The 20,748-nt window shown below is 41.3% G+C and overlaps 1 protein-coding gene across 2 annotated transcripts in view; it reads right to left on the reverse strand.

Annotated features, from left to right (window-relative positions):
• The window catches only part of LOC103618999 (transcription factor RFX3), a 154,850-nt gene that overhangs the window by 78,410 nt on the left and 55,692 nt on the right, over nucleotides 1-20,748 (reverse strand). For both annotated transcript variants that reach the window (XM_008637471.1, XM_017739026.1), the window contains exons 3-4: nucleotides 17,065-17,314; nucleotides 217-291 (exon numbers count right to left, since the gene is read on the reverse strand). In XM_008637471.1, the coding sequence (XP_008635693.1) occupies nucleotides 217-291; nucleotides 17,065-17,314 (325 nt within the window). The remainder of the gene's footprint in view (nucleotides 1-216; nucleotides 292-17,064; nucleotides 17,315-20,748) is intronic.

Consider the following 20,748-nt stretch of genomic DNA (forward strand, 5'->3'; position numbering starts at 1 on the left):
TTAACACAATACAGAACCTAGAAAAGAAATGCACTCTACAGTGTATCATGACACTTAGCCTGACAAAATTTAGTGACATAAGATGTAGATTACAAGCAACTAAAATGGAAAGATTACAAGCAAAAAATAGCAATAAATTAAAACAAACATTTAGAGGCAGGCTAAGCATGCAGAACAAGATAGAGATTAGCTTTCATGAAAGAAGAGACAACTTACATGGCTGTTGAGAAGAGAGCTTCTGTGAGTAGAAAGACCATCAGACTTTTGAAGTGTCTCAATCGCCATTTCAATCTGATAATAGATGTCATTAGAAAATGACTCAAGACAGTATAAAAGACTAATCAGAAAAATTTTGATAGATTGCTTTAAGTTCAACAGAAATATCTAGTTTGGTCACAGCTAAGGGATATTTTCTACTTAAAGGCCTCATCCTGAAGTCCTCATGAAGGCAAACCTCCTAGTGAAGTCAGGGAGGCATTTTGCTTGCGTATATACTGCAGGATCCCACTTTCAAAGTCCAATTTACCTTCCTCCCTATTCATGAAATAAGAGAAGTGGATTTACTAGTAATCTACATTGCAAACAGTAAAAATTACTGAACAATCAGTGTTTTGAATAAAAGAAAAAAAAATCCCAGAATAAAATCCTAAGAAAGGCCTCAATGTTTCTTCCTCTAAGTATTTGAGAAAGAACTGTGCACACTTTGAGTGTGAATAAGAAATAAAATTTCTGCTGTCTGCAACCATGGAGTAAAATCTCAATCATTCAGTAGGTTTTCTGTCATTAGCTTCAATGTACAGGATATCACCCCCTACAGCCTGTTAGAGCATTCTTTGAATATCCAGAGCTCTCAAAGTAAACAAAAATTGGAGGCTTACACAGACAGCAAGATTCATCATTAAAAGGAAATAAAAAATCAGATGAGTTCAAAATAATACTTTTAAATGAAAAAATATTATAAGCCACTAATTATACAGTAGTATTACTCCTAATACAAATGAGTAGACAACCATATCCATTCCTATTCTTCCCTTCCATATTAATACATCTTATTAATTCAATAATGACAACAAGAAAAATAAAGTTACAATCTAACTGTAGTTTAGATGCAGAGCTAGAATAGCAAAAACATTGAAAGTCATTGAGACAATGGGATGTACAGTAAAAAAAGGCACATAATGAGCCACATTAAATGGAAAAAACAGAAAAGCAATGGAAAAGCATCTGTACATTTAAAACCACTTATATCCACTGTTGACAGTTTTTAAATAAATCTTCCCTACCCTTCTTTAATTATTATACTACTATCCAAAGAGTTAATACTGGCAAATTGCATTACTAAAATGACTTCACTCAATATACAGCACAAAACTGAAAAATATTTCAGATTATATTTCACTTAGTGCATAAATAAAATGTGCTTTCCCCTTTTTATAAACTAATCAAATAGTATTCTTACTGTAGGAATTCTCAATGAAAAAGAAAGTCTTTCTTACAACTGCTTACTATTAGAAATATAAGCCTTTTGATAAAAGCATACTAGGATCTGATGAGTATGCAAGAAATATTGCAAAAATAATGTTTGAACACAGATTTTTTTCTTGCTTCAGTAGAAAATACTATTAGGTCAAACTATTCAATCAGACAGAAAAGGTCAAATTTAAAAGGATACTCTATATTAAAAATTAAAAGGTTAAGATTTCATCATAATAAGATCAACTCACTATATAGTACAACCGTAGACTCTCCCATTTTAACATATTATAACATGATGCATAATTTAAATCATAATTCTGAATCTCACTCCACTCTTTGACAATACCTTCTCTACAGCAGTACTACAGGGCTGAAGTCCTGCCTCCTGCTGGCTCATTCAAGCTATTACACTACCCTCTCACTTCACTGAGACAAGTTTTTGTGACCTGTTCAAAGAACCAATTTTTTAAAACCATAAATTATGAATATATATATATATATAATCATAGAATTATAGAATGGTTTGGGTTGGAAGGGACCTTAAGAATCATCCAGTTCCAACCCCTCCACCATGGGCAGGGACACATTCCACTAGACCAGGCTGCTGAGACTTCCATTCAACCTGGCCTTAAATGCTTCCAGGGATGGGGTATCCACAACTTCTCTGGGAGACCTGTGCCAAGGCCTCACCACTCTCACAGTAAAGAATTCTTCTTAATATCTAATCTAAACCTACTCTCTTTCAGTTTGAAGCCATTCCCCCTTGTCCTGGCACTACATGCTCTTGTAAAAAGTCCCTCTCAAGCTTTCTTGTTGGTTCCCTTCAGGTACTGAAAGGCCACAATAACGTCTCCCCAAAGCCGCCTCTTCTCCAGGCTGAACAACTCCCAACTCTCTCATCCTTTCTTCAGAGGAGAGGTGCTTCAGCCCTCTGATCGTCTTGGTGGCCTCCAGGGGGGGTCTCACCAGAGTGGAGTAAAGGGGCAGAATCACCTCCCTTACCCTGCTGACCATGCTGCTTCTATTGAAGCCCAGGATATCATTGGCTTTCTGGGCTGCAAGCACACGTTCCCACCTCATGTCCAGCCTCATCCACCAGCACTTGCAAGTCCTTCTCAGCAGGGCTGCTCTCGATCAGTTCATCCCCCAGTCTATATTATCACCTGGGTTTTCCCCTACCCAGGTGCAGCACCTTGCACTTGTCCTTGTTAAGTCTTATGTAGTTCTCATGGGCCCAGAATTCGAGCTTGTCTGGGTCCCTCTGGATGTCATCCCATCCTTCAGGTGTGTCAACTGCACCACTCAGCTTGATGTTGTCGGCATACTCATGGCCACAGATCCATAGATTTTAAAGCCAGAGATCTTAATGATTACTATGATCAGCTTGTCTTATTTTTTTGAATAATGTAGGTCAAGAAATGTTTGCCTCTAAAATTCGCCCTTAATTATTTCATTAATCTCATGAAGTATTAGTGAACTAGAGCAGGTCTTCCAGAAAGACTTTTGATCTATATTTGAAATTATAAGTATTCATCATATTCTAGTGTAACTTGTTCCAATAATAATTCTTTTCATTATTAAACATTTTGTGCAGTATTCCTTGTCTAAATTTTGATGCGTTGCTGTGGTACACAAAAAGTAACACCTCGCCACACAGAGCTGGCACAGCAGGACGTGCAGAGCTAACTCCAGCAGACACACAGCTGCCGGGACACCCTGAAAGTCTCTCAGAACCGGAGTTCAGAGATAGCACGTTAGGCGCCAAATGTGGAAGGTATCTTTTCAGCTTTATACCGGCTAGCGCTTGTATTTCAATGCCTTAGAAAGCCTCGAGCAGCCTTGAGAGGTAGCAAGGGCGATCTAGCACTTTAGTAGCTCTAAAATCGGTACCTGAATCAGCTGCAGAGCAAATACCATCAGCAGAAGCAAAGAGGGAGAAATATAGCTCCCTGCCCGCTCAATTCCCTGCAGTTAGAAGCTTTCAAATGAGACAGACAACAAGAGATGTTCACAGGAAAGTAGCTGAGCTAAGAGAGCGTTTGCCTCCCCTCGACCATCTTTATTAGGAGAAGGGGAAAGGGGAGGACTGGGGGCGGACCCGGGGTGACCGGCCAATCAGACACTGCTGAAGAGTCTGAGTTACATTTGGCTTTGCCCGCGCTTGGAAAAAAGGAGCTCGGAGCACATGTCTTTGGGAGGGGGGAGGGGAAGCTCAGAACAGGCAGCAACATGTTGCCTTTTGAGCTTTACCTGTGTTGTGGGTTCGGTTTTTTCAGTGAATTTTCTCCCATTTGTTACCTGAAAAGGGGGACACTGAGAGGAAAGGGCGGTTGACGCCCGGGGAGAATGAATGATGGGCAATTAAGATACAAAAGAACTGGCCAACGACCCTTGCATTCCACTGAAAGCTTCCAGGGAGGGAGGGCAGGGATTGGGCATTGGCTTGCTGAGGAGGGAACCAGCTGGCTGGGCTAAGAGCAGGGCTGTGCGGGCAGTTTTTGGTGCTGGACCCTTGCTGCTGGGGAATTCTCCTTGCCCCCCATGGGTGAGGCTTGCAGGAGCTGCCGGTTGACAGGGACTTTTCAGCATTCGCCATTGCCAGGAAGACCCATACCGTCTGCGTGGGTGCTTCAGGGGTAAACCGGACCCCCTCACACAACTCCTCCCTCTCTCCAGAGCTGCTGGTTTGACTGGAACCTCGGCTGCTGCCATCGCCAGGATATCATATCGTGCATGTGAGAACCTGGGGAAAACCAAACTCTTTACCCCCCCTCCACCTTCTCTCTCTCTCCGAGGCCACCATTACCCCCTGGGGAGGCTCAGGGCTCACATTGGCCTGCCCTCTGAAGCCACCTGAGCCAACAGCGCCCTCTGAAGCCACGGGGGAGTTACTGCAGCCTCACTGCCTTTACATGAGCCAACAGCGCCCCCTGCCGGTTGTGGTCGTAACTACACCAAAGCGGAAGTCGCTTAACAGGCAGGAAAAGGCTGTCATTGGGTTTTCTTTTGTTGTTGTTGCTGTTGCTGTTGTTGTTTGTTTTGTCTTGTTATATAAATATAGTTTAGTAAAGAACTATTCCTTTTCCCATATCTTTGCCTGGATGCCCTGTAATTTCAATCATAATAATAGGAGGGAGAGGGTCATCTTTCCATTCCAGGGGTGTTCCTGCCTTCCTTGGCAGACATCTGTCTTTTAAACCAGGACAACCTGCTACTGAAATATCTCTTTACCATCAGGTAACTTTTTCCCATGCAGGGACCTAACCATAGACAAAGCAGCTCTTAACCTTCTCTAGCATGTAGTTAATAACTTAACTTGAAGGCAGATTTTCTAGACAATGAATCATTTGTCTGGCTCATTTTGAAAACTTTCAGCTACTTCTGGGTTCTCTCTCATTACAATTTATTTTATTTTTAAAAATCCCAAGCTTCTGATAGGCTTGAGTCCTCAAGCTTTCAAAATGTTCTATGTGAAACCGGCCCCTGCATGTTGGGGAAGTAACAGAAACTTTAATGGCAAGTTATTCACATGCAGAATTTGTTCCTTCAATCTTTTAAGTTCAAAGTTAGGACCAGGAACTTAGGTTTTGGTTCTGGAAAAAGATGAGCATGAACTTAAATTCACCTTCATTCATAGTGTTTTTAATCATATATCCCAAATTAAATAGTGGTTATCCCAAATAGTGTTTGTTAATTTTTTTAATTGTAGCCTTAACATTTTGGGAAAAATTACAAAAATAAGTTGAAATTATATTATGCACATATAGTTGAAATTATATTATGCACAGATAGAGATTAATTAATTACATTCCTTACATTTCTAAGGACAATCAATCAGAAGTTGCAGGCCTATTTACAACTGGAATGCTAATTGACAAAAAAATCACACACCCATCTGTTTGAATGTGTGATCGGTCATACATTTCTTCTTACTGAAAAACCAATTCTATATTGAAAGACATTTAATAAAATGTTTTGACTGATAACTGAAAGAAGTTATCATTTCTGCAGCAGCCCCAACCAAAGCATGTTAAACATATCTGCATTACTAATTACTGATACATATAATTATGAGTGTACATATTAATATAAACATGGATGGGGAAATTACGGCATGATAATAATGGGAATTGTGATTTTAGACTTCTAAGTCAGTTCACTCAGTTTGCCTTCTAAAATGCTAATTTATTATTTGCTGTAGTCATTAATGGTTAAGAAGGGTAGAACATTTCTGTGGATAATAAATTCAAAACTGTGATTATTATATGTCAACTAAATCCTACAATGTTCAGCCTTTATGTAATCTTATTAACCGTTATTTTTAAAGTCTTTTTGTCCATTAACATTTTATCAGATGAATATATACATTAACATCTCAGATGTCTCTATAGTATATACATAGAAAAACACTTTACCCAATTCACATTGAAAAACTTCCTTCCTAAAAGTCAATGGCAAGGAAAACTTGCTTTCATCATGATTCAAGTATTTGACACAAAATACTTAAGTTGTTCTGAGGAAGTTAGGACATAAGGAAAAAGAAATTTAAGCTCTAAGTTACTGAAATTAACATGGACATCCTCTAATTCATTATCTATATTTGTTTGCCTTTCTAAACCCCTCTTCACTGACAGTAAAACAGACTACTTTTGATAATATCCTAAAGTTTAAGATATCTGCTGCCTTATGTCCAAAAGAAGTCCATGTCTCTACACAGGCACCTATTTTTAACTTCATCTGCTCCCTTTAATTTTTATCTGCTATATATTTAGCAAATTTTATCTGTTTCAAAAATGTTGCCGTTGTAGGCTTTAAGCCAAGTGAAATACAAAATAAGTTGTGAAAAAATTATTAATTCATCAAATGTGTATTAAAAAAATTAAATTCAGCACAGCTAATTAAGTCTTGGATACTAGTAATAACTGTATTTGCTGTTATAGCTTTTCCTGGTAACAATTCTTACTTTCTGATTGACAATCCTAAAACAAGGTCTATGCACATCACTATATTAAAGTGTTATATGATAAATGGATGAGAACTCCAGCGTCCCTTCCACTTATATTTCAAAATAGTGCATTCATACAAATGCTACTGTCCTCTGAAGAGGTACTCGTACCAGAGCCTTGAATTGGGCAGACAAAATTGCCTAGATGCAAAGACTTGAAAATGAAGCATCAGTGACCATACAAAGAGAACTCACAGGTCCAACACCCAGAAAAATGTGAAAGATTCTCTTGAAAGTTCTCACAGACTAAGCAACTGTAGTAAAGCTTTTACTAGTTATATTGGATTTTGCTCAAGAGAATGAAAAAGTAATTGAAAGACAGAAGAAAAAAAAGCAATTTTTTTTTTGTGAAAAAAAGTTTTGTACATATACACAAAAAGATCATGAAATATATCTGATATTTTATATATGCCAACTTTTAAAGAACTCAGAAAAGCTTTAGAAGTGTTTATATTGGACTAGATGCACAAATAGCAGGAGGTAGTTCATATTCAAAGGAGAACAAGAGAGAAAATAATGAATTACTGGAACAGTGTTGTCCACTTCAGTAAGAACAGCAGTCAAATAATGAAAATACTGAAATTTATGGTAATCCACAGACAGAGTTAGACATAGTTGTGGTCTCTGCTACTGTATCACTTATTTCTGTTTACCTTCCAAAACATAATACTGTAACTAATATATTTATAATAATTAAGGGGAAGATGGAGAAGTTCAAGAAAATAATGGCCTCCAAAATTCACACCTTTCCCAGATGAAATGTTTAGTTAGTCTGAGGACTTCTTTTCTGTCCCCAATCAGATAGGAAAGCTGGGAGAAATTAATGGGGACGTTAATTATTTTGTTTGTTTTCTGATGTTGATGTGAGGGTATTTCAGATGCTATCACCATCCATTAAATTTCATTACAATAAACACAGCACAGTTATCTTCAGTACTGTGCATGTGCACAGGGTATGCATATTGACTGATGAATATAAATATTTCTTTTGATCAGAAAACAACATACAGGGCCAACATATGGAGCAGAAGCATACATAACATCCATGACTTGGTAAAAATTCAAAATGTTTGGTGTTTATACCAGATGACTCCCTTCTCCCTAAGTTCTCAAAAGACAATTCAGTGTCCATTTTTATTTCCCTATTGGATGTTTCAAATGGCTGGTCAAATTATCAATTCCACTCTTTTTCTTCAATGCAATCCCTTTTTAGAAATCAAAGAGTAGTCTGTATACCTCACCTTTCTCATACACTTGAGATTCTAAACCCCTAAGCTGCCCTGTAGTTGATCTGCCAGTTATGGTACAGACTCAAAAATCCCCCCAAAACCTTGGCAAGCTTAAATAGGATTTCTAAAACAGGCACACTCCACTGAGCTAAAAAGCATATAGCAAGAGCTGTATGCTTCCACAAGAGTTAGTCCCATCAGGAAATCAGGATTGAGAAACAAAACAGAAAGTTCAGATAATTATTTTTAAAAATTCAGAAAAAAATATGACAAGACAATTTGCAAGAGATCAATTGGCACTTTAAGAACAAACTGTCTATTTAATTAGACACCGTGCTGGTTTTGCCTGAGGTATGGTAATTTTCTTCCCAGTGGCTGATATGAGGCTGTGTTTTGGATTTCTGCTGAACACAGTGTTGATAATAGAGAGATGTTTTTGCTATTGCTGAGCAGGGCTTACACAGCAATCAAGGCCTTTCCTGCTTTTCATACTGCCAAACTATCGAGAAGGCTGGGAGTGCATGGGAAGTTGGGAGGAGACACAGCCAGGACAGGTGACCCCAAGTGACCAAAGGGATATTCCAGACCACATGACATCATGCTCAGTATATAAAGTGGGGGGAAGAAGGAGAAAGGGCAGGAGGGGAACATTTGGAGTGATGGCCTTTGTCTTCCCAAGTCACTGTTATGCATGATAGGGCCCTGCTCTTCTGGAGATGGCTGAACACCTGCCTGCTCATGGGAAGCAGTGAATTAATTGCTTGTTTTGATTTGCTTGTGTGCGTGGCTTTTAATTTCCCTATTAAACCGTCTTTATCTCAACCCATGAGTTCTCCAGCTTTTACCCTTCCGATTCTCTCCCTGATCCTGCTGGTGGGGTGTTGGTGTGACCCAGCCCACTGCGGGGCTGGGGCAGCGTGATGCCAATCAATCCCAGCCCATCCCCTGGATTGAGTTTCCGGAAGAGGTAGACTCAGAGGGTGGGTTGATGGGCGGCTCAGAAACCTAAGCTGCACCCCCTTGGGCGGTGCCTGGGTCCAAGCCACCTCCCCCTGTTCGGGAAAATTCTCGGTTACTCGGGTGTTCATTGGTTCTGTTATAACTCCCGCCTCTCGGTTTATCCCAGTGGTTCTTGTTACATTGTATCCTCCCCCTGGCTTGTAGCTCATTGGTTGTTTTCCCCTTTCCCCGCGGTTTTCAAACCCCCTATAAAACTGAGGGAAAAGGCTCCCGGGGCTATTAGGATTAAGATCGTTGCCGTGTTCTGGTTGCTAAACTTCTGACAATAAACCTGTTGGAAGCCAGACCAGAAGAACCCACTCTCTCTTCCTTTATCTCCGAACTAACGTGAGCCTGTATCATCGGCTCCTCCCGTGTCTCCCTTTCAAACAAGAGCCGTGTTCCCTCCCTCTGCAAAGAAGCCAGCTAGCTAGCTCAGCCAGCAGCTCTTTTCCTGACGCCGAAGTCGCTTCTGCGACAGGCAGAAGTAACGCAGCTGGACTGTCTCTGACCTGGGGCACGCCAGAGCTCGTGCTTCAGGCACTAAGAACTGCGTTAGTGGGGGAGCGAGCAAGTGGCTGCGTGGGGCTTGGTTGCTGGCTGGGGTTAAACCACAACAAACACACAGAAATCCACTACTCTAGAAAAGTGCTAACACCATGCCACTAAGATTTGAACTATAACGATAGCAGTGGCTAGTCATGTTTGACCTACTTTATACATTTTTACTGGAAAAAAAGGAAAAAGAACAGACAGAAATTCACTTCAGGGATTCAGAGGCATCTCCAATATCAAATTTTTAATACCTCGGATACAAAACATCATTGTGTTCCTTTGACCAATTTTTAATAATGAGAATACTTTTCCATATGAGTGTATTGGGTTTATGTGGCAAGGTTTTGGTAGACCTGGCAGTGCAGGGATGGCTTCCGAGAGAAGACGCTAGAAGCTGTTCTCATGTCAGACAGCTCCAGCCAGCTCCAAGACAGACCCACCATTGGCCAAATCTGGGCCAGTGATGTTGCTAGTCTCTGTCCCAACATATTTAAGAAGGGGTAAAAAAAACTTCACGCTGGCAGCTAGAAGTGAGAATATGTGAGAAATAAAATTATGCAGCCACTAAGATCGGTAAAGAAAGAGGGGAGCAAGTGCTCCAGGGCATCTGAACAGAGATTTCCCTGCAGCCCATGAAGGTTAACAGTGGAGCAGATATCCACCTGCAGCCCATGGAGGACTCCACGATGGACAAGGTGGATGTGCCCTAAAGGAAGCTCCTGGCAGGAATGGTGGCCTGTGGAAAGGAGCCCATGCTGGAGCAGGTTTGTTGGCAGGACCTGTGACTCTGTGGGGGACCCATGCTAGAACAGTCCATTCCTTAAGGACTGCACCCCATGGAGAAAAAAAACCACACTGGAGCAGCTTGTGAAGAACTGCAGCCAGTGGGAATGCCCACATTGGAGAAGTTCATGGAGGACTGTCTCCTGCGGGTGGGACCCCATGCTAGAGCAGGACAAGAACATGAAGAGGAAGAAAAGGCAGAAACAAAGTGTTATGAACTGACAGCAACCCCCATTCCCTGTCTCCCTGTGCTGCTCTGAGGGAGGAAGTAGAAAAGTTGGGAGCAAAGTTGAGCCTGGGAAGAAGGGAGGGGTGGGTGGAAGGTGTTTTTAGATTTGTTCTTATTTCTCATTGTCCTGCTCTGTTTAATTTGCAATAAATTAAAATAATTTCACCAAGTCAAATCTGATTTGCCTTTGAAAGTGTGGTGGGTTGACCTTGGCTGGCCTCCAGGTGCCCACCAAGCTGCTCTATCACTCCTCCTCCTCAGCTGGACAGGGGGAGAAAAAAAAAAAATGACAAAAAGCTTATGGGTTGAAATAAAGACAGGGAGATCACTCACCAATTATCGTCAGAGGCAAAACAGACTGTTGAGGAGTGGGATTGAGAGTGGCTTTGTGGGCACCTGGGGGCTAGGCCAACCCACCACAAAGAGTTATTTCAGAAACAATTTGTTTGCAAAGAATACACTAAATATAACATGCTGATATAGGTATGTGATCTACTGAATAAATACATTAAGAGGCAAAACTAGAAACAAAATACTAAGTGCTACAGGGCTTTTTAAATTTAATTTTTAAATGCAATTTAAAATTTTTAACACAACAAAAGATAATGGCTGAAAGCTAGAGAGAAATGAGCAATATAAGCATATGAGGCCAGAATGTAAATGGTGCAAGTGTATCTGACCTTAGTCTCATGGGGATTTTCTGGAAATTCAGTGGGGGCTGTATGGGGCTCCCAGGGCAGAGGAGGACATATATATAATTCTGTCTACTGTGCAACACTGAAAGTTATCTCTTTTCCTGGGAAGGGATAGAAACAAGCCATGATGCTTCACAGATATGGAGCAGAACAAATCAGGAGGCAGAGTCTTGGGGGACAGAGGTTAATGAGAGTACATGACCCCCAAATCCTCTAAACTTCCACCCCACTAGTTAATTCATAATTGACCAACATTTTTAACAGTGATAGTACTTGAACATTTGAATGACTGATTAAACAGATTATTCACTTTCTTGTGTTTGGAAACCTAGACTGAATGCCTTTTTCACAAAAGAAGTCATTGTGTTCAGAAGAAGATTTGAATAAAAATGTCAGGCCTGTATGATTAAAAGGTCAGACTAGGTAATTTAATTTTCCAATATAACATAAAGATCCATGTATCTCTGATTTTTTAATCTGAAACAGTTTGTTCATTTTAGGATGAATCCAGCTATAAAAACTGTGCTGCCAATTACCAGAGGGGTGAGGAAAAAGGAAAAAAATTCCTTTACCTGGAAAGAGGTTGGCTGTTTGAATAAATAAAATCTTATTTCAAACTACTTTCCAAATCAAAACTACTCCAGCTTAAAATAAGGCTATGGAAGCTTACACATTTTTATATTTTTTTTCTCTTAAAAGAACTATACTTCCTCCAAAACTATATTATCAGGATTTGACATTACTATTGGTCCTCCTTATTTGTGGCTGTTATTCTTTTTCTCCCACTCCATTATCAAATGGTTAATTTTAGAAAGGTGCCATGCTTTCTTTTCCATCAGGAGAGTGCTTGGCACACTGTACTTAGTACCAGGAGTATTCATTAATTAATTCAGAAGTATGAACTAATTAATTAATTCATATTGGCTTTGTTTTTATTTCCATGTACATTTTGATGCACACAAGCATGACTGAAATAGGATACATTTCTGAGTCAATAGTTCCTATGGATAGTGATGACTGATGAATAACAGTCAACCCTAATGCTTGTTAGAAAAAACAGAACTAATAGATGGGAGTTCCTTCCAGGCTGACAAGCATAATACATTTTTTAATTTAATAACTATATACACATTTTGGAAGTTTTGACATTAGGAAACATTGGTATTACAATGCAAATTTTATCAGAACAATCCTTAAAACATTTACATATAGTAAAAAGTGCAGGGTGATTTAAATTCTATCATTTATAGGGCAGTTAATTTTCTAATTAGTCTTTGCTGTAGCTGCCCATCCTGACATTAACCATCAGTAACCTACCCAGGCTCATCATTCAAGTAGGATACATGTAATATAATTTCAAATTGCTACAATGTATTAGTAGAATTATCAGGAACAGCTAAAATCTTATCAATGTTACTTAATTTGCTAGTTACAAAAATGTAATTATTTGATTAGTAACAGTGAATAAAACAAAATGAAGTTGTTTATTGTAAACAGTGAAACAGAACTAAATCTTGATATGGCAAAAGTGTCAGAGGTTATAAAAAGCCCTATGCCTGGTTCATTTGTCTTCATGTGAAAATTATTCAAAATTAATTCAAAATATTTGAATACATTTGATGAGTATTACATTAAGAAGCAGGTCTGGCTACATATTATTGTGATCTCTTAAATTCTCTATACAAGTATGAAAAAATATTATGATGGTGCAGGTAGAATTAGGATTAAAAGTGAAATGTACCAGGTACAAAACAAGAAAAATTGAACTGGTGTGTTGGTCTAGTTTACCTGGTTTATTTCTACTTTCTAGTAAATTTAAAACAGCATGTGTTTGACATCACAGTTTAAGCTGAACTGTTTAGGTTTCAATTGATTAGTGCTTGTATGAGTTGAACCCTATATATCAAGACCCTTAAATTAATTAGAGATGTCAAGAACTAATTAGAGTTCTCAAGACTGGTGGCAGCCCATGCTGCAGTGATCATGCCCTGGTGGAATTCACAATCTTGAGGAATATGGGCCAGGTGAAGAGTAGAGTCAGGACTTTGAATTTTAAGAGAGCAAAATTTCAGTTATTCAAGAAATTAGTTGATGGGACTCCCTGGGAAACTGCCCTCAGGGATAAAGGAGCTGAACAGAGCCAGCAGCTCTTCAAGGACATTATTCTTAGAGCACAAGAGCTCTTGATTCCCACATGCAAGAGATCAGGCAAACCAAAAAAGGCAGGAAACCAGAATGGCCTAGTAAGGACCTCCTGGTCAAACCTAAAGTATGAGAAGGAAATGCACAGGCTGTGGAAACAGGGACATGGGAACCTGGAAAGAATATAGGGATGCTGCCCAAATGTGTAGGGATAGAATCAGGAAAGCTAAGGCACAGCTGGTACTGAATTTGGCAAGGGATGAGAAGAATGAGAAGGGCTTCTACAGGTACGTTGGCCAGAAAAGAAAGATTAAAGAAAATGTATTCTCATATCCAGCCTGATAAATAGCACAGGAGAACTGGTGACAACCGATATGGAAAAGGCTTAGGTACTCAACAATTTTTTTTGCCTCAGCTTTCAATGAAAATCTCTCTTCCCACATCTCTCAAGCCCCAAACCTCAAGGCAATAACTGGAGGAAAGAAGTCCCTCCCATCATAGGAGAAGATCAGTTTGTGACCACCAGAGGAACCTGAGCATGCACCAAGTTCATGGGACCCAACAAGATGCATGCCAGGATCCTGAGAGAATTGGCTGATACAGTGGCCAAGTCATTCTGCATTATATTTGTCATGGCAGTCAGGAAACGACCCTGGTGACAGGAAAAAGGGGAACATTGTACCCATTTTTAAAAAGGGTAAAAAGGAGGACCCTGGAAACAACCAACCAGTCAGCCTCACCTCCGTGACTGGTAAGATCATGAAACACATTGTCCTGAAAAGTATTGAGTCCAGTATTATTTAGCTTATTCATCAATGACTTGGATGAAGGAATAAAGTGCCTTCACCGCAAGTTTGCTGACCATACAAAACTGTGAGGAGTGATGGATACTCCAGAGTGCTATGCTGCCATTCAGAAGGATCTCAAAAGACTGGAGATACGCGCAGAGAAGAACTGTCTTAAAGTCAACACAGGTCAGTGCAGGGTCCTGCACCTGGGGAGGAATAACTCCAGGCACCAGTACAGGCTGGGGGTGACCTGCTGGAAAGCAGCTCTGTGGAGAAGGACCTCGGGTCCTGGTGGACAACAAGCTGTCCATGAGCCAGCAGTGCCCTTGTGGCCAAGAAGGCAAATGGTATCCTGGGGTGCATTGGGAAGAGCATTGCCGGCAGGTAGAGGGAGGTGATCCTGCCCCTCTACTCAGCCCTGGTGAGGCCTCACCTGGAGTGCTGTGTCCAGTTCTGGGCTCCTCAGTACAAGAGAGACATGGAGCTCTTCAACCAAGTCCAGTGGAGGGCTATAAAGATGATTAGAGGACTGGAGCATCTCACTTATGAGTAAATGCTCAGGGATCTGGGCCTGTTCAGCTTGGAGAAGAGATGACTGAGGGGATCTTATCAAGGTATATAAGTATCTGAAGGGAGAGTGCCAAGAGGATGGGGCCAGGCTCTGCTTGGTGGTGCCGAGCAATAAGACGAGAATCAACAGGCAGAAACTGGAACACAGGAAGTTCCAACTTAACATTAGGAAGAACTTTACTGTGCAGGTGACTGAGCATTGAAACACATTGCCCAGAGAGATTGTGGAGTCTCCCTCCCTGGAGATATTCAAGAACTGTCTGGATGCAATCCTAAATAATGTATTCTAGGCCCCTTGCTTGAGCAGGGAGGTTGGACTAGTCAACCTCCAGTGGTCCCTTCCAACTTACACATTCCGTGATTCCGTGTATGTCAAAACATGGAAAACAAGGAGGTGATTGGAGACACAGCCAACATGACTTCACCAAAGGCAAATAATGTTTGACTAATCTAGTGGATTTCTACAATGGAGTGACCACATCAGTGGAAAAGGGAAGAGCTATGGATGTCATCTACCTGGACTTCTGTAAGGCCTTTGAAACGGTCCCCCAAAACATTCTGGCCACTAACTTGGAGAGATATGGATTTGATCAATGGACTGTTAGATGGATAAGAAACTATCTGGATGGCCACTTCTGAAGAGTTACAGTCAATGGCTCCATGTCCAAATGGAGATCAGTGACTAGTGGTGTCCCTCTGGGGTTCATACTGGGACCAATACTGTTTAATATCTTCATCAATGTAACACAGAGTGGGATTGAGTGCACCCTCAGCAAGATTTCAGATGATACCAAACTGAGTGATGCAGTTGACTTGCTATGTAGCATCCAGAGGGATCTTGACAGGCTTGAGGAGTGGGCCCATGCAAACCTCATGAAGTTCACAGAGGCCAAGTGCAAAGTACTGCACCTGGGTCAGAGCAATCCTCAGTGTCAATACAGACTGGGGAATGAACAGATTGAGGGCAACTCTGAGGAGAAGGACTTGCGGATATACTGGTGGATGAAAAATTTGCCATGAGCTGGCAATGTGCACTTGCAGCACAGAAAGACAATCGCACCCTGGGTTGCATGAAAAGAAGCATGGCCAGCAGGTCAAATGAGGTGATTCTTCTCCCCTACTTCACTCCCATGAGACCTCACTTAGAGTACTGCATTCAGCTCTGAGGTCCCCAGCACAAGCAAGACTTGTTAGAGTGGTTCCAGAGGAGGGACACAAAGATGATTAGAGGGCTGGAACACCTCTCCTATGAGGAAAGACAGAGAGTTGGGGATGTTCAGCCTGGAGAAGGGTCTAGGGAGTCTTTCAATACTTAGAGGGCTTATAAGAAAGGAACAAATTTCTAGTAGGGCCTGTAGCAGTAGGACAAGGGGCAATGATTGAACACTGAAAGAGGGGAGGTTTTGATTAGACATAAGAAACTGTTTACAATGAGGGTGGTGAGACACTGAAACAGGTTGCATAGAGAAGTTGTGGATGCCCCATACCTGGAAGTGTTCAAGGTCAGGTTGATCTAGTGTAAGATGTCCCTGCCCATACTGTGTTCAGTTTTGGGCCCCTGACTACAAGAAAGACATTGAGGTGCTGGAGCGTGTCCAGAGAAGGACAAGGAAGCTGGTGAAGGGTCTGGAGAGCAAGTCATATGAGGAGAGGGGCTGAGGGAGCTGGGGTTGTTTAGCCTGGAGAAGAGGAGGCTCGGGGGAGACCTTATCACTCTACAACTACCTGAAAGGAGGTTGCAGCAAGATTTTCAATCTCATCCACATTCTTATGCATGCAAGCATCCCCAGTGAACTGCACTGGTTTTGGCTGGGATAGAGTTAATTTTCTTCACAGTACCTGGTATGGGGCTGTGTTCTGGATTTGTGCTGAAAACAGTGTTGATAACACAGGGATGTTTTAGTTATTGCTGAGCAGGGCTTACACAGAGTCAAGGCCTTTTCTGCTTCTCACGCTGCCCCACCAATGAGTAGGCTGGGGGTGGACAAGAAGTCGGGAGGGGACACAGCTGGGACAGCTAACTGGGACCCTAACTGACCAAAGGGATATTCCATACTATATGATGTCATGCTCAGCAATACAATTAGGGGAGACATTGGCAGGGGCGCCACTGCTTGGGGACTGACTGGGCAGCTGGACTGGCTCAGTCGGTTGGTGAGCAATTGCTTTCATTTGCATCACTTGTCTTTCTTGGATTTTATTTGTACTCTCTTTGTTATATTTTTCTTTTCCTTATAATTTTTTATTCCTATCAGTGTTATCACTATTGTTTCCATTTTAAAATTATTAAACTGCTTTTATGTCAACCCATGAGTTTTTTCCTTTTTATTCTTCTGATTCTCTCCCCCATCCCACTGGGTGAGAGTGAGTGTCTGCGTGGTGCTTAGTTGACAGCTGGGATTAAACCATGACAGCACTGTACTATTTACATGTACAGAGTTAAACTAAATGTAAATATTTGCAAGACAAAGCCATGTATTACTGATTCTGCCAACATAATATGCTTTTTGCTACAGAAACATGTCAGCATGCCAGAACATCATAGTGATTAAGAAATATCCCCAAAGATTTAACATAGTTCTGAAGTACTTACTGTAGCTGGGGAGGCCCGTGTTGTATGAGTCACTGAATGACCAGAATTTTCCATTGAATTGCCAATCAGATAGGTCCCTCCTGAGCTGCTAATGAGCTGTCCTCCTGCAACACCCATCTGAATCCCTCCGGTGCCCACCATACTATGAGAGGAGACCACTGTAGTTGCCTGTGCAGAACTTCCTTCGAAGTAATTTCCCCCAGTGTTTTGGCTATACATCTGGGTTTCCGTGTAAGGATAAGTTGTTCGACTTCAGGAAAAGAAAATAAAAGAAGTAGTAGTTATTTATCTGAATTCTTTAAGTGAGGGAAACATCACTGTAGAAAAGAGTGTACAGTTGCTATAATCAAACTTAATAGGATTGGCAAAAACCCCCTGCATCTACACAAAATAACATTTCATATGTCAAAGTACTGAGTAATTAACTTGGACTCACTGTTAAAATAAGTATTCATTAAACTTAAAAGAAAATGGTTTTAGCCCCATCTGGAGATGAGTGGAGAAAAGTATGACAAAAATTGAAGATGTGAGAGGAAAATCTCATTCAAGTATTAATATATTATATAGTAATTTTAAAAATTGTTGTAACTTTTAAAATCCTCCAGTTAAAGCTGGATTTTTATTTATATGACATTTATTTTGTATACTGGTTTCAGCTGGAATAGAAGTAATTTTCTTCCTAGCAGCTGGTACAGTGCTGTGTTTTGGATTTAGGATGAGAATAATGTTGATAACACATTGATGTTTTAGTTGTTGCTATGTAGTGCTTATACTAAGTCAAGGACTTTTCAGCTTCTCATGTCCTGCCAGAATGAAGGCTGGGGGTGCTCAAGAAGCTAGGAGGGGGCACAGCCAGGACAGCTGACCCAAACAATATTCCATGTATGAGCTCAGAGCCCAGGAAGCCAACCACATCCTGGGCTGCATCAAAAGGAGACTTGGCAGCAGGTTGATGGAGGTGATTTTCCCCCTCTACTCAGCTCTTGTGAGACCCCATCTGGAGTACTGAGTACAGTTCTGGTGCCCTCAACATAAGAAGGACATGGAACTGTTGGAGCAAGTCCAGAGGAAGGCCATGAAGTTGATAAGAGGACTGGAGCACTTCCCCTATGAAAGGAATGAGAAGGAGATGTCTTTACAAACAGTGGGCCTGCTGGTAGATAAAGCCAGATACTGAGAGGTGAAAGAAGCAATGGGAGGAACCATAAATTCCATAGGAATTTCACTAATTGACACAGACTGTTACTCACTCAAGACCGTGTTAAATCCCTGGACTTAGAGAAAAAGAACAGAGACACAAGAAAAAAGAAAAATGTGTGTGTGGGGGGGAGTACACATTAGAAGGGCGTCTGTACCTCTCAAGTACCTCAGTCAATGGGGAAAGAGAGGGAAATGCAGCCAGGAAATTAGGATAAAAAGGAGACTGCATCCTCTAACAATTTGAGAGACCCCATGGGAAATGCCCATGGCCTCTCCCTTTATTCGAATGAAGTAACAGGACTCCTCTGTCTCCTTTTTGGACATAAACCTCTGGTGTTTGTGGATTAATTTTCCTGACACCTACAAAGACAGGCTGAGAAAGTTGGGGCTATTCAGCCTGGAGAAGAGAAGGTTGCATGAAGACCTCATAGCAACCTTCCAGTATCTGAAGGGACCTACAGGGAAGCTGGAGAGGGACTCTTCATCAGGAACTGTAGTGATAGGACAAGGAGTAATGGATACAAATTGAAAGAGGGGAAATTTAGGTTAGACATAAGAAAAAAATTCTTTACTGTGAAGGTGGTGAGGCACCAGAACAGGTTGCCCAGGGAGGTTGTAGATGCCCCAACCCTGGCAGTGTTCAAGGCCAGGTTGGATAAGGCCTTGAGCAACCTGATCTAATGGGTGGTTTCCCTGCCCAGGGCAGGGGACTTGGGACTAGATGATCTTTAAGGCCCCTTCCAACCCATAACATTCTGTGATGTCATACTTAGCATATAAACTGGGAGGAGTTCACCAGGGGGCTGGAATCACAGCTCAGGGATGGGCTGGGCATCAGTCAGCAACTAGTGAGCCATTGCATTTTGCATCATTTGTTTTGTATATTCTATTCTTTTCCTTTTTTAATCTTAGTAAACTTTCTTTATCTCAACCCATGAGGTTTACTATTCATAGAATCATTGAACCATAGAATCATCAAGGTTGAAAAAGACCTTTAAGATTATCAAGTCCAACCGTCAACCTCAACAGTTGTCAAGTCCAACTGTCAAACTACTTTTCCCAATTCTCTTCCCCATCCCACTGCAGGGAGGGAGGAGTGAGTGAACAGCTGTGTGGTGCTTAGTTGCTGGCTGGGGTTAAACCACAACAACTGTGTACATTACAAAACTGTAAACATGACAAAAAAATGTCAGCCAAGAGGGTCCTATATACAAGAGTCCTATAAATGCTTTGCTTTGTTTTCAAATTAACTGAAATTCTCTGGCTGAAGCTTGAAATTCCGAACTCATTTGTATTTTAAGACATTCAGTTCAGCAGAGTGAAATTTTAAATTGGACAGCAATATGTACAGTGTTATTACGAAAAAGAAGGAAAAACTAAAAAAGAACTACAATTTATGAAAGGGTTTGTGAAGGGAGTAAAAAAGTCAAAGGAACAGCAGCAATTTTCCACAATTCTTTCCAACTATTAAACCTTTGGGCCTCATTAACCAGTTAATCTTTGTTGGATGTTAGGATTTTTTTCTTTTTTTTTCTTGTTCTCTGAGGGAATTTTCTCCCATTTGTTGCTAAGAGATAATAACAACCGGTACTTAAGAGAGACAAAGGAAATGGCCAAGGTGGGGGAAGGGGTGCAGCCAGCTGCACCCCCTTAGCCGGGGGCTTTTCTCTTGGGAAGGGCAGAGATACCATGAGATTCTGGCTGGGGGGCGAGGGGATGGACTCAGCTCCGAGCTCTCTCTCGCTCTCGGGATCGGAGGGGAGACAGGCTGGGGTCGCTGTGGGAAGAATTCGCCATCACTGCGGAGTCCCGTCTCCTACTATTTTCTTCTACCGTGAGTTTTGGGTTACTCTCCTGGCAGTTGAGTGAAAGGACTCTGTACACTATCATCAATTTGGTAGTAAGTTACATTGACTCCTAATCTATACTATTTCTTTGCTAGCTATAATATAGGTACCTTTATGTCATGCACTGTTTTATGTAATCTACTAGTAGTTCTTTTAGTTTATAATGTATAGTAAGTAACTCTGTTTAAGGCCTTTTGTCTGTTACCTCATATCTATTCAAAAAATAACTCATAATAGACCTAATAGACTGTCTTGGGGTGACTTTATGATGCTGTATCCCCTATCACCTGCTCTATGCCAGACATGAATTCTGTGCCTTTCTGTGCCTTTAAGCTGGGTCCGAGAGAAAGGGGGGGAAGCCGAGCGAATTCTTCAGTGCGGTTTATGTTCAAGGACACATACACTCCCCTGCGTTCTCACCGCTGCAGAGCCGAGGAAGCACCTTCCTGCTTTTCCCCAGCTCTCGGCTCCTTTTTCTCAGGAGAGAGACGGAAAGTTAAAATCTTTTGCTTTTTAGCTAGCCTGCTAGGTGAGGCAAGAAAGTTTTTCTGGGACTGTGGCTTTTTCTTCTTCTCCTGGAACTCTGTTCCGGTATGGAACACCATCACCTGGAGGCCCCACACCGTGGCTCCGCGGG

The sequence above is a fragment of the Corvus brachyrhynchos genome, unplaced genomic scaffold (genome assembly GCF_000691975.1).
Source record: "Corvus brachyrhynchos isolate BGI_N302 unplaced genomic scaffold, ASM69197v1 scaffold357, whole genome shotgun sequence".
Classification (NCBI taxonomy): Eukaryota; Metazoa; Chordata; class Aves; order Passeriformes; family Corvidae; genus Corvus; species Corvus brachyrhynchos.